The sequence below is a fragment of the Akebia trifoliata genome, chromosome 4 (assembly GCF_017979445.1).
Source record: "Akebia trifoliata isolate Shusen 1 chromosome 4, ASM1797944v1, whole genome shotgun sequence".
Lineage (NCBI taxonomy): Eukaryota > Viridiplantae > Streptophyta > Magnoliopsida > Ranunculales > Lardizabalaceae > Akebia > Akebia trifoliata.
Window position 1 is genome coordinate 16275848 of NC_141378.1, and position 13851 is coordinate 16289698.

The following is a 13851-nucleotide window of genomic DNA, read 5'->3' on the forward strand; positions in this document are numbered from 1 at the left end:
GCCCATTCCAAAACTTCTAACCCATGTTTACCAGCTGAAAAATCGTGGACCGTCCATTTTTTGTAAACTGTTTTTGATGGGGTTAGAAGTTTTGGAATGGGCTGATTTTTGGTGATGATGATCTCCTCACCATAGAGATCATCCTCACCAAAAATCAGCCCATTCCAAAACCTCTAACTCATGTTTTGAAAAATGTTTTGCCAAAAAGTTTGCTAAAAAGTTGGCCATTGAACGCCCCCCATATATATATATATATATATATATGGATCAGGTTCAAACGACAACCATATAGACAACGCGTTTTGTCTTATATGGGCAAAAATGTTTGGAATGGGCTGATTTTTTGTGAGGATGATCTCTGTGGTGAGGAGATCATCCTTGCCAAAAATCAGCTCATTATGAAATTCTAGACCGTCCAATTTTTGTTGAAAAATTATAGACCGTCCAATTTTTGTAAATCAATTTTGATGGGGTTAGAAGTTTTGGAATTTGATGATTTTTTGCCAGGATGATTCTCTCATCACAAAGATCATCCTCACAAAAAATTAGCCCATTCCAAACATTTTTGCCCATATAAGACAAACACGTTGTCTATATGTGTGTCGCAATGTGTGTTGCAGGAACCCGACCCTATATATATATATATATATATATATATATATATATATATATATATATATATATATAATATATATATATATATATGGTCCCTATCCGTGGCCAACAGTTTGGCAAACACTTTTTCAAAACATGGGTTAGAGGTCTTGGAATGGGCTGATTTTTGGTGAGGATGATCTCTACGGTGAGGAGATCATCCTCACCAAAAATCAGCCTATTCCAAAACTTCTAGCCCCATTTTACAAGTTGAAAAATCGTGAACCGTCCATTTTTTGTAAACCATTTTTGATGAGGTTAGAAGTTTTGGAATGGGCTGATTTTTGGGGAGGATGATCTTCTAATCATAGAGATCATCCTCACCAAAAATCAGCCCATTCCAAGACCTCTAACCCATGTTTTGAAAAATGTGTTTGCCAAATTGTTGGCCATTGAACGCTACTCATATATATATATATATATATATATATGAACAGCGTTCCTAAGACTCATATTGGGACTCACATTGCGACACACCGTTTTGTCTTATATGGGCAAAAATATTTGGAATAGGCTGATTTTTTGTGAGGATGATCTCTATGGTGAGGAGATCATCCTTGCCAAAAACTAGCTCATTATGAAACTTCTAGACCGTCCAATTTTTGTTGAAAAATTTTAGACCGTCCAATTTTTGTAAATCAATTTTGATGGGGTTAGAAGTTTTGGAATGGGATGATTTTTTGCCAGGATGATCCCCTCATCACAGAGATCATCCTCACAAAAAATCAGCTCATTCCAAACATTTTTGCCCATATAAGACAAAACGGTGTGTCGCAATGTGAGTCTCAATATGAGTCTTAGGAACGTGACCCTATATATATATATATATATATATATATATATATTATATATATATATATATGGGGGGCGTTCAATGGCCAACTTTTTAGCAAACTTTTTGGCAAAACATTTTTCAAAACATGGGTTAGAGGTTTTGGAATGGGCTGATTTTTGGTGAGGATGATCTCTACGGTGAGGAGATCATCCTCACCAAAAATCAGCCCATTCCAAAACTTCTAACCCATCAAAAACAGTTTACAAAAAATGGACGGTCCACGATTTTTCAACTGGTAAACATGGGTTAGAAGTTTAGGAATGGGCTGATTTTTGGTGAGGATGATCTACTCATGGTAGAGATCATCCTCACCAAAAATCAGCCCATTCCAAAACCTTTAACCCATGTTTTGAAAAATGTTTTGCCAAAAAGTTTGCTAAAAAGTTTGCCCTTGAACGCTACCCTATATATATATATAGGGTCCCGTTCAGCACCCTAAGTTTTACCACACACTTTAACAAACGTGTTTTGTCTTACATGGGTTAGAAATTTTGGAATGGGCTGATTTTTGGTGAGGATGATCTCTATGGTGAGGAGATCATCCTCACCAAAAATCAGCTCATTCCAAACTTCTAACCCCATCAAAAATGATTTACAAAAAATGGACGGTCCACGATTTTTCAACGTGTAAACATGGGGCTAAACATTTTGGAATGGGCTGATTTTTGGGGAGGATGATCTTCTAATCATAGAGATCATCCTCACCAAAAATCAGCCCATTCCAAAACTTCTAACCCATGTAAGACAAAAAAACGTTTGTTAAAGTGTGTGGTAAAACTTAGGGTGCTGAACATTCCCATATATATATATGGGTCCCGTTCGGCACCCTCAGTTTTACCACCCACTTTAACAAACGCGTTTTGTCCTACATGGGTTAGAAGTTTCGGAATGGGTTGATTTTTGGTGAGGATGATCTATATGGTGAGGAGATCATCCTCACCAAAAATCAGCTCATTCCAAAACTTCTAACCCCATCAAAAATGATTTACAAAAAATTGACGGTCCACGATTTTTCAACGTGTAAACATGGGGCTAAACATTTCGGAATGAGCTGATTTTTGGGGAGGATGATCTTCTAATCATAGAGATCATCCTCACCAAAAATCAGCCCATTCCAAAACTTCTAACCCATGTAGGACAAAAAACGTTGTTAAAGTGTGTGGTAAAACTTAGGGTGCTGAACATTTCCCTATATATATATATATATATATAATATATATATATATATATATATATGTATATATGTATGGTAATGTTCAACACCCTAAACTTTACCCTACACTTTAACAAACGTGTTTTGTCCTACATGGGTTAGAAGTTTTGGAATGGGCTGATTTTTGGTGAGGATGATCTCTATAATTAGAAGATCATCCTCACCAAAAATCAGCCCATTCCTAAATTTTTAGCCCCATGTTTACCAGTGGAAAAATCGTGGATCGTCTATTTTTGTAAACCATTTTTTATGGGATTAGAAGTTTTGGAATGGGTTGATTTTTGGTGAGGATGATCTCTATGGTCACCATAGAGATCATCCTCACCAAAAATCAGCCTATTCCAAAACTTTCACCATAGAGATCATCCTCACCAAAAATCAGCCTATTCCAAAACTTTTAACCCATGTAGGACAAAACACGTTTGTTAAAGTGTAGGGTAAAGCTTAGGGTGGCGAGCGAAACCCATATATATAGCTTAGATATATATATATATATATAGGGTCTCGTTCCCCACCCTAAGCTTTACCCTACACTTTAACAAACGTATTTTGTCCTACATGGGTTAGAAGTTTTGGAATAAGCTGATTTTTGGTGAGGATAATCTCTATGGTGAGGAGATCATCCTCACCAAAAATCAGCTTAATCAAAAACTTCTAACCTCATAAAAAAGGGTTTACAAAAAATGGACGGTCCATTCTATGGGGTTAAAAATTTCGGAATGGGCTGATTTTTAGTGAGGATGATCTTTTAATCGTAGAGATCATTTTCACCAAAAATCAGCCCATTCCAAAACTTCTAACCCATGTAGGACAAAACATGTTTGTTAAAGTGTAGGGTAAAGCTTAGGGTGGGGAACGAGACCCAATAAACGTGTTTTGTCCTACATGGGTTAGAAGTTTTGGAATGGGCTGATTTTTGGTGAGGATGATCTCTACGATTAAAAGATCATCCTCACCAAAAATCAGCCCATTCCAAAACTTCTAACCCATGTAGGACAAAACACGTTTGTTAAAGTGTAGGATAAAGTTTAGGGTGGCGAACATTTCCCTATATATATATATGGGGGGCGTTCAATGGCTAACTTTTTGGCAAAACATTCTTCAAAACATGAATTAGAGGTTTTGGAATGGGCTGATTTTTGGTGAGGATGATCTCTACGGTGAGGAGATCATCATCACCAAAAATCAGCCCATTCCAAAACTTCTAACCCCATCAAAAACAGTTTACAAAAAATGGACGGTCAACGATTTTTCAGCTTATAAACATGGGTTAGAAGTTTTGGAATGGACTGATTTTTGGTGAGGATGATCTCCTCACCGTAGAGATCATCCTCACAAAAAATCAGCCCATTCCAAAACTTCTAACTCATGTTTTGAAAAATGTTTTGCCAAAAAGTTTGCTATTGAACACTACCATATATATATATACATATAGGTCCCATTCAGCAACAAACATTTTGGCAAAACATTTTTCAAAACATGGGTTAGAGATTTTGGAATGGGCTGATTTTTCACCAAAAATCAGTACATTCCAAAACTTCTAGCCCCAGTTTACAAGTTGAAAAATTGTGGACCGTCCATATTTTGTATACCATTTTTGATGGGGTTAGAGGTTTTGAAAAATGTTTGTTGCTGAACATTTCCCTATTATATATACATAGGCTTTCTCAGATTCAAAGTTATTGGATCAGATCGGATTTTGTGTCAGATCCATTGACAGCATCACAATCTATTAGATCTTATTAGAATACCCTCTCTAAATTCTAATATAGGAAGTACAAGCCACAAAGCTCTCTATAGCGGCTGGGCAATTAAGTCATTCAGCACGTACATATTTATTACGTCAGCAAAGCGCGTTAATCATGCACCAAAGCCTATGGGATGAGTTGATGTCATTAGCGTTAACGGACTGATTCAGAATCTCAAGCATATGGGTAATGATTTTAAAACTCTGTTTCGCCTCTAGTCTTCTCCATGCCAGATAACGAGTCGTCTTTGATGAGTTTTCCGATATAGTTGAGATGTTTTGTTCAAAAATTTGAAAAATGAATTTGAGATTTTAAATCTAGTCTTAAAAATTGATTTGTCTATCTGTCTCATCCATGTCTTATATCAAGATGACTTAGACAATATGTCTTAGTCTCGGACGAGTTTTGAAATCATGAGATACGGGTTGATTTTACATGAAGCAGACTGGCTGTGTTGCTGTTTGGCTCTCCAGACAATTTTAGTTGTTTACAATTTCAAGTAAATAAGGAGATAGTTTGTTTTGACACCCCAACTTTTATTTATTATTATTATTTATTTGGGGTGTCAATGACAGCTCTTTAATTTCATTTATAAAAGGGATATTAATATGATTTAAGATTAATTATTCAATAAGAAATTTACAAAAGAAAAACTTTTTGATAAAAACTATTAATTTTTAACATTTAGCCACCCATACAGTAAGATTTCAGGTATGGGAGTTGCCACTCTTGCTTCCAAACACGCCCTTAGAATTGTTGACACGACAAAAGGGATTTCAATTTCTCCCTTTTCCATACAATCAAACGAGTGATTGCTTGCTCACAGACCACCATTTTGACATGTGGTATTGATGGCATAAGCAATATCTCTCTATCGTCCATGGCAAAAAAACAAATTTTTTTGAGAAGATCGTCTTGTGACATTCAAAAATATGATTCAATACAAAAGTGTTGTATATGATGAAATTTTATAAAAAAAAAAAAAAAAAAAATTCCAAAAAGTTATTTTTCACCGTTGTATTTTAATTTCCTTAAAATTCTTTATTAATGTTGCAAAATTGATTTTAATTATATTGTAGTAAAAATTGGTTTGATTGCGAGTGATTGTTTGCTCAGAGCATTGTAATAAAAATATTAAAAACAGTCCTTAGGCCAGGGACATGTCCAGGGACTAGTGCCGGGGGGCATGTGCAACTCTTGCACATCACATGCATCAAGTAAGTGAGGGTGTATCCTTTAGGAATGAATTCTCGTATTGAGTATCGAACTCACGACCTATGACGATTATTATTTTCTTTTTGATTGTTTTAAGTTATTTAATTGTCTAGTCAGAAATTCAGAATACAAATAAAGCGTTTGATACCTTAAGTGCAGCCAGCAAAAGATCTTTGCATAAAGGGTTGTGTCAAAATTACTCAAATGTTAAGATACCTTGAGTGCAACCAGCAAAAGACCTTTCTTTAAAGGAGTAATATTGTCTAAATTACTCAAAATTTTAAATCTTAAGGATTCAATTTAAGGAATTTTCTATGGGCTGGGCCATTACGATCCAATGCTAATCGGTCATCGAAATCCTAATCCAAACCTGACCCATCTAATTGCCAGGCAGGACTGAACCTAGTTAAAAAGTACTACCCCAAACTCGGCCAGGGTCGACCTTCATTGCAAGCATTTGGCCAGGCCGTCCTAGGCATGATTGGGCATAACCTAGCTGGACCGATTACTAAACAGGTCTAGATTAAGATACTACATCAACCCAATCCACAATAACCAGGCCAGCTTCTAATCTCCAACAATGTTGGACGCATAGAACGAATAACCTTTAATTATAGAACAAGCAAAGTGCTTGATACCTTGAGTGCAACCAGAAAAAGATGGTGCTATAAGACCACACCAAGCCATCACAATCATTGAAGAATTGAGAGCTTGCGGACTTCGTATTCTCGATTGGCGTAGTGCTAGATCTTTTCCCTCTGATCAAAGAGCAAAACTCGACTATACTAAGTTTGATTTCAATCTAGACCTTTACGGTCTCTAAGAACAACATCAACAGTGGTATGTGTGAAATCCTTCCTTAGTGCTACATTTTTAGTTGTATGCGTGCACATGTATGTGGAATCCCATGGGGCAGGTGTTTTTGGTGGACTCATACATAAATATTTAACTTGATTAGTGACTTTTAATAATTAGATTTAATAACTTTGCGTTATTGATTTCAAACTTGCTTTCTTGTGTTTGCGTGTACGTGCACTTACATGTAGAGATTAGGTAAGGGGTTGAGTTCCATTAACATCAAGTTTTCTTCTGAGAAAGTAGAATGTTCCATAAAAATATTTTAATTGTGGGTAGGAATCTTGATTTTCCATGAAAATATTTGAATTTCTGGAAATTTTATTAAACAAAAAATAATAATGCACTAATTATGAACTATTAAATTATAAAAAATAACCATAGGAAGTATTGACACAAACCTATAGCACATTCTATTAATCTTTTTATTCTTTTTTGATACTTTTGGTTTTGAGGTACGTCCAGATATGAGAAGTATAGTTTTTTTTATTTTTTATTTTTGATAGCTAAGGGCATCATGTTTATAGAATTCAATTTTTGTGGCGTCAAGGTTCTATTAATACTTATTTATTTTTAATTTCTTCTCTTCTGACACCTTGAACTCTCGTAGATTGAGGGGATTTCTTATTTTAAGGAAATGTTAGAAAGGGTATCAAGCTCAACCATGCAAGGTAATAACATCTCTTTCTATAAATCTTTCAATATATTAAGTTAACTAACCAAATTGGTGACATTTTACATAAGTACACAGTTCCCTCGGGATACACATTTTTATGGGGAAGTGCAGATTTGTATCCCGAGGGATATAGATCCACGGTTCTTGAACTTGTCATGTTAGGAGAGTTGATTAATTGAGTGTGCCATGTGAGGTGGTCAAATTATCACGATTCTTTCTAAAATAATATTGTTAGATCGCATCAATCCCCACTTTAATATTTTTGTTTTTAAATCTTAAAACAACAAAGTGCCACATTACTAAACTTTCCTATATCCTTAAAAATAAGTTCTATATATATGTATATATATATAATCAGCCAATTCCAAAACTTCTAACCCATGTTTCGAAAAATGTTTGGGCAAAATGTTTGGTGCTGAACATTTCCATATATATATATATGTATTGTAATTAGGTGTGAGTGCACCATACCTTTACACATTAAGATTAAGAACACCATACCAAGATCTTATACATAGATTAAAATTTTCCATATTACTTAGGATTTGATTTAAACTCTTCTCAAGGTAAGTATTCACTATGTGAAAATTGAAAAATTCAACAGAAAAAATTGATGGGCCAAGGCCCACGAATTTTAAAAACTAAATTTTGACGGTCTAAGACCGTCAAAATTCTAGATATTGCCAGATTTGATGGCTTAGAGCTATCGAATTTCTCCCATCCTTCATTAATTTGATAATTTCGGCCCGTTGAAAAAAAAAATTGACAATGAAAAATTTGACACCAATTTAACCATTTTGTCCATCAAATTTTGGTTTTTTTCACATTGTGATTAATTGAATTTTTGTTTCCATTCCTCAGGTATTTCTAGTGACGACTACACTCGTTTTCTACCACTAATCAAGGCCTTGCATGGAGATGATTGGAAGAGTGCCAAAAGGTTCCTTGACCTCCACCAAGAAGCAGTGAGGATTAGAATTACACCATCAGGAGAGACTGCTCTTCACATTGTCTCTCGAGCTGGAAAAGTCAAATTGGTAGAATTACTGGTGAGGTTTATGCCTTCTGATGCCTTAGAATTAAGGAACAATGAAGGTCTCACAGCCCTTCTAGTTGCCGCCGTGGGCGGGATTAGAGAAATTGCAGAGATCTTGGTAACGAAAAACGAAAGGTTGGTGTGCATGACAAATAAAGATCGCTTACTTCCAGTTGTTATTGCTGCTATCAACGTAAATAAGGATATGGTGCGATATTTGTACCTCGTAACTCCGATAACAGAATTAAGTCCTGAAATACCCAACAATGGCGCTACTCTTCTTAATTACGCAATCATCTCCGATATATATGGTAATAAATAGTTTTTTATTTTTATTTTTCTAATTCTTATAAGCAAGTTAAAAAACAAAAAAAAAAAGGACAAAAAAGAGAGTACCCCTAGGGGGTTGGCACTAAGTGAAAACTAGAAAATTGGACAAGAAATTTCGATGGGCCAAGGCCCACGAATTTTAAAAATCGAATTTCGACAGCCTAAGGCTGTTGAAATATTTGCCTAAGGCTGTTGAAATATTTGATGTTCCTAGATTCTATGGCTTAGAGCCATCAAATTTCTCCCATCCTCCATTAATTTGACAGTTTCGGCTCATTGACAATGAAAAATTCGACGACTTGGTCTGTTGAATTTTATGAAATTCGATAGCCTTGGGCCGTTGAATATGGGCTTTTTTCACATTGTGTTGCTCAGTGGTAAAACTAACGGCAAGGGTTTGTTCACTCTGATGGTGTGTGTGAAACTAGATGGCTTCTTTACTTGCTCTGTTGCTTGTTGGAAAACTCTTGTGAGGTTGTTGCGTGTGATTGTCGGGACTAGTCCCATCCCAATGGGTGTGGGGATTCCCTAACATATATATAAAAAGTACATAAATGAAGAGAACTTCTCTTAACTGTTTTTTGTTGTTGTTGTGTTACTTGCATAGATATTGCTTTGGATCTACTACAACGCTACCCAAAGTTAGCTACTTCTTCAGATGCCTATGGGATGACTACTATGAATGTAATGGCTACACGGCCTTCTGCATTCCCAAGTGGATGTCAACAAGGAATTTGGCAACGATTTGTATACCAATGTAGGTCAAAGAATCATGTTCATGAAGGCATCAAACAGATTCAACCTTAGAAATTTTTAAAAAAGTATTTTAATTAAACAACTTAAAAAAAAAAAATCCTTGTTTCAATAGGAGACATTACTACTAATATCTGTACCTCTAGTTGAATTATATTCACAAGAAGGTTAAATAAGTATATGGCCAATGTGACCAATCATTTCGGCAAAAATAAATAATTATAAAATTGGGTATATGGCCATTTTCAAGAACATTAAAATATAGCTGATTCGGTAGTTTCTTGCAAAATATTCACTGGGGCGTTTTTGTAAAACACCCTTTTGAATACATATTTAAATTCATTTCTTTGGGTTAAATGTCTATGACACAGTAAGGCTTAAGATGTTGCGTGCTAGCATTTATATTGCATTCATGATACTGAAAATATTATTGTCATTACATATCGAAGATAATTTTAATTGAACATTTGATTTGATTTAATTTTTTTGTTCTCTCAAAGGTATCCCTGTGCAACTAACTGAACCCATTGGGTATATCGTTAATGATCAAGGGTATCCCCGTTTAACAGATGATCCCAATGATATATTTAATGAAGATCGGCTGCACAGATCGAATTATTCAGGTATATCACCCCATGTAATATAGTTTTATTTTTATATTTTACAGCTATTAGTGCAACTTATGTTGTTGTCTTTTGGTTTCCTTAAATTAAATTCTTTATTTATGATTCCAAAATTGGTTTAATATTGTAGTTGTCCATCGATTGCACCAATTTGTGTGGAATGCACTTAAATTATCAGGTATATAACACCGATTCTTCTATTTGCATCTTTTCAATATTATTTGAGTCCTGACTTTATTTTGATTGATCTCACACAGTTCCAAGTATTAAAAAAATACATGATAGGAAGTTAGTACAAACCCGATTGCTTGAAGTACTCAAAATTCTTTGTATACAAATATCCACCACAAATGTCCCACAGCTTCTTGAGGCCAAAGTATATGAAGCAATCTTCGAAGCCACCAAGTTTGGGATTGTTGAGTTTATTGTTGAGATTCTTAAATGTAATCCTTCTTTGATATGGTGCCTCGATGGAGACCAACGAGGAATATTTCAATTTGCAATCATACACCGTCAAGAAAAAATCTTTAACCTTATATATGAGATGGGAGAAATGAAAGAAATCACAAATCAGTACGATAAATATGGAAACAACATGTTACATTCTGCTGCGTTGTTAGCACCTTCTTCCCAGCTTGATAAGGTCTCTGGTGCAGCTCTTCAGATGCAACGCGAGTTACAGTGGTTTAAGGTAATTTATCTTAATTAATACAAAAATAAATTTTTTTTTTCTTCTAAAACAAATCCCAAAATTGTTTGAAGGACTGCTCAAGTTTCTAGGGCACAATCTTATTAGGGGTTAATTGGACTCTTTAAATGTCCAAAGCTTTTTTTTTTTCGACACTATAATCATTTGTGAGAGACATGGACTTCAACTTTTGGGTTATAAGAGTACTATTATCATTGACAAAAACTATAGGATTCAACTTTTGGCTTTCTGAGTCAACCTTTCATATTAAAGACAAGGTTTTTGGAAGAGCATCTATAGTTTGGTGTAGAGTTCTTTATGTTATTAAAATATTTTTCCATTTTCAAAAAATATCTCTGTAGAAGAGTATATATTTTCAATACACTTTGGGAAGTTTTTCTTGAATAAATGGGGTTGCATAACCTCATCCTTACCTTTAAATTAAAAAATGAAAACAGTTGCACTCATAATTTCAAACAGAAAGTGTCACGGGCGGAGCCAGGATTTTCTTGTAGTGCGGGCAAACTATGGTTAGTTATATAGTTGAAGAACTTGAAGATGAATGGTTTTAGGGAGAAATTCAGAGGTTTTTAATTAGAAATTGAAGAAAAGGATATTTAGGTCATTTGCATTTAGTATATGAGAAGGCCGGTCAAGAGGCAATGTCATCAACAAAAAATTGAAAAGGGGGGCCGGGGGGAGGGTGTAGGGGCAAATGGGGAGAGAGATGAGGGAGTGGGGACAAATGGGGCATGTAATTAGTTGAAAATATAGGGGTGTCTCAAATTTTTGTGGGGGCAATTGCCCCCACCAGCTCCTTACCAGCTCCGCCCCTGGAAAGTGTTGTAAGCTCCACCTTTTAAATTGTAATAAAAAAGTTTGCTATCCATTATTTCCAAGTTTGAAGGACGCCGAAAATCTTGAACATAATTAGGTTGTTTTTTTCATGGTATGCTATATTATTAAAATGTATGTAACTCACCATCACAGGAGGTGGAGACAATAGTGCAACCTCGATTTAAAGTCCAACAAAACCGGGAAGGTAAAAGAGCTCAAGCTCTGTTTACGGAGCAACACAAGGAGTTGGTGAAAGAAGGGGCAAAATGGATGAAGGAAACGGCACAATCATGTATGATTGTTGCCACTCTCATTGCCATAGTAATGTTTATAACTGCAGCCTTTACACTACATAGTGGCAACAATGGTGTTGTAGGCCTCCCCATTTTTCTACAAAGCAGATCCTTCATGGTTTTTATAGTATCGGATGCATTATCACTCTTCTCTTCCTGCACTTCAGTGTTGATGTTTCTATCTATACTCACATCACGTTATGCTGAAGAAGATTTCCTCAAGTCTCTACCTAAAAAGTTGATAATTGCACTTGCCACACTCTTCTTCTCTATAGTGGCCATGATGTCAGCCTTTGGTGCAATTCTTTTTATCGTTCTTCATGAAAAAATTACATGGGTTGCCATCCTAGTCTCTTCTATGGCTACTGTCCCAGTTACCTTGTTTGCTTTGTTGCAATTTCCCCTATTTGTTGAGATAGTCTTTAGCACATATGGGTCTGGAATCTTTCGCAAGAAAACCAAACACATGTATTTATAGTATTTCAGTGAATGTCTATGTATCAAGCAAACATAAATGGAAAACTCTCTCTTGTTCAAAGTACTGTCTTAATTTGTTGCATAGGACATTCTTTTTAAGATCATTGGGAAATTAATTTTGGTACCTAAATGCTATTTACATATTCTCCCCTTAAGTTAGAGATATCTCTCTTCAAACGTAACTTTTCAACTTCATTATAAATTCTCCTGAAAAGCATTTATTTTTAAAGTACAGAATTATACCCTTCATTTACATCACTCAAATTACAAAAGGATTATTATAATTTCCAATGATGTTGGATGTAGAACATCCCCCAACACCAATAAAATTATACTTTACAATCTTCCTAACTGTTGTAAATTCCTTCCATAGGCAACCATTTCTTCCATAGCCAACCAGATGTTCCACACGATCAACCATGGCTTGCATTTCGCTTCAATAGACAGGGGCGGAGCTAGTAAGGAGACATTGGGGGCAATTGCACCCACTCAACTTTTTTGGGCATTTTAGATACCCTTGAATTTATGCTTAAATTTGAAGTACACCTACATTTTGAACTACTGACATGCCCCGTTTGACCCTGTTGCCCCCACTCCCTCATCTTCCTCCAATTTTTGCCCCCTCCCCCTCCAATTAACTATAAGTTTGCCCCCACTAAAAGAAAATCCTGGAATCCTGGCTCCACCCGTCAATAGACTTCCTTGTTAGACACCACGACGGTAAATATGAAATTCCACCTGATGAAGGGGGAAATTTACCAAACTTAGCAGCGATCAGTCTAAATATTTTGAGAATAAGGACACTTGAAAAAAAAAAGGTGCAATAAATCTTCCTCCGCAACCCCACAAAGGGAACACCAACTGGACATGCGAAGTTGAAGTTGAGTAGCTTCCAACCAAATAATTTAATTTTATGAGGGACATTGCTACTCCATAATAGCTTCCATTTCCCGTGGACAACACTGTGAACACGAATTGATTCTCTCATAGAAGCTGAAGAGAAGACCCCATTCGAAGTTAGGGACCGTACCAGCTGCTTATCCTTCTCGCACCGTCCACCTGACTCAGAATACTTATATAAGGCATTGAAATTCCTAAAATGATTCTACTCGAAAAATGTAATCCATAGAGGCCAAACTAACTTGTCTTTCATGATCCCCTTAGGAATCCTTTGATGTTTAATGTTTGATCAAGTCATCAACTTCTTTCGTACTGTCATTGTAAGGGTCAGCCAATTTCCAAGAGTGACTCTTACAATGACAGCACGAAAGAAGTTATTCTCACATCCAGGTGACTTCCAAATTGACTAATAAATCTGTTACCGTATCTAGATATGAGACTCTTGTTATGGTTTGTGGAGCCTCATAGTACTACTCAACAAGGAGGCACTGTAAATCAAGCCACGCTTTACTTAAAATCCAAGGGTATTTTAGTAATTTCACTAATATTGTGTAAAATCCTAGTTTGATTTCCTAAGATATTCATATTTCTCATTTTTTGTGAAAGAGTGCAATCTGTAATTGTGAATTTTCTCTTCATAGTGGTGTGATCTGTAGACGTACCTCAATCTTGGGGAGCCATGTAAAAATGTGTTTTTGTGTGTGATTTGTATTTGTTT

The 13851-nt window shown here is 35.6% G+C and overlaps 1 protein-coding gene across 3 annotated transcripts; it reads left to right on the forward strand.

The window, feature by feature from the left end:
* Positions 1-4152: 4152 nt before the first annotated feature.
* Positions 4153-12285, forward strand: LOC147404162 (uncharacterized). Of its 3 annotated transcripts, none has more exons than XM_086440013.1 (8): positions 4153-6505; positions 7116-7191; positions 8058-8543; positions 9170-9319; positions 9816-9938; positions 10069-10116; positions 10196-10629; positions 11617-12285. In XM_086440013.1, the coding sequence occupies exons 2-8, from the start codon at positions 7158-7160 to the stop codon at positions 12232-12234; spliced, it is 1893 nt and encodes a 630-aa protein (XP_086296139.1). In that variant the 5' UTR covers positions 4153-6505; positions 7116-7157; the 3' UTR covers positions 12235-12285. The 3 variants fall into 3 exon arrangements, with proteins under 3 accessions (XP_086296139.1, XP_086296140.1, XP_086296141.1); XM_086440014.1 differs by having other exon boundaries at positions 7131-7191; XM_086440015.1 differs by having other exon boundaries at positions 4153-4636; positions 7131-7191.
* The last annotated feature ends 1566 nt before the right edge of the window (positions 12286-13851 follow it).

Coding starts and splice junctions, on each gene's coding strand:
- LOC147404162 (XM_086440013.1), top strand. CDS start 7,158: ATGTTAGAAAGGGTATCAAGCTCAACCATGCAAG. Junction 7,192..8,057: donor ATCAAGCTCAACCATGCAAG/GTAATAACATCT, acceptor TCCATTCCTCAG/GTATTTCTAGTGACGACTAC. Junction 10,117..10,195: donor GAATGCACTTAAATTATCAG/GTATATAACACC, acceptor GATCTCACACAG/TTCCAAGTATTAAAAAAATA.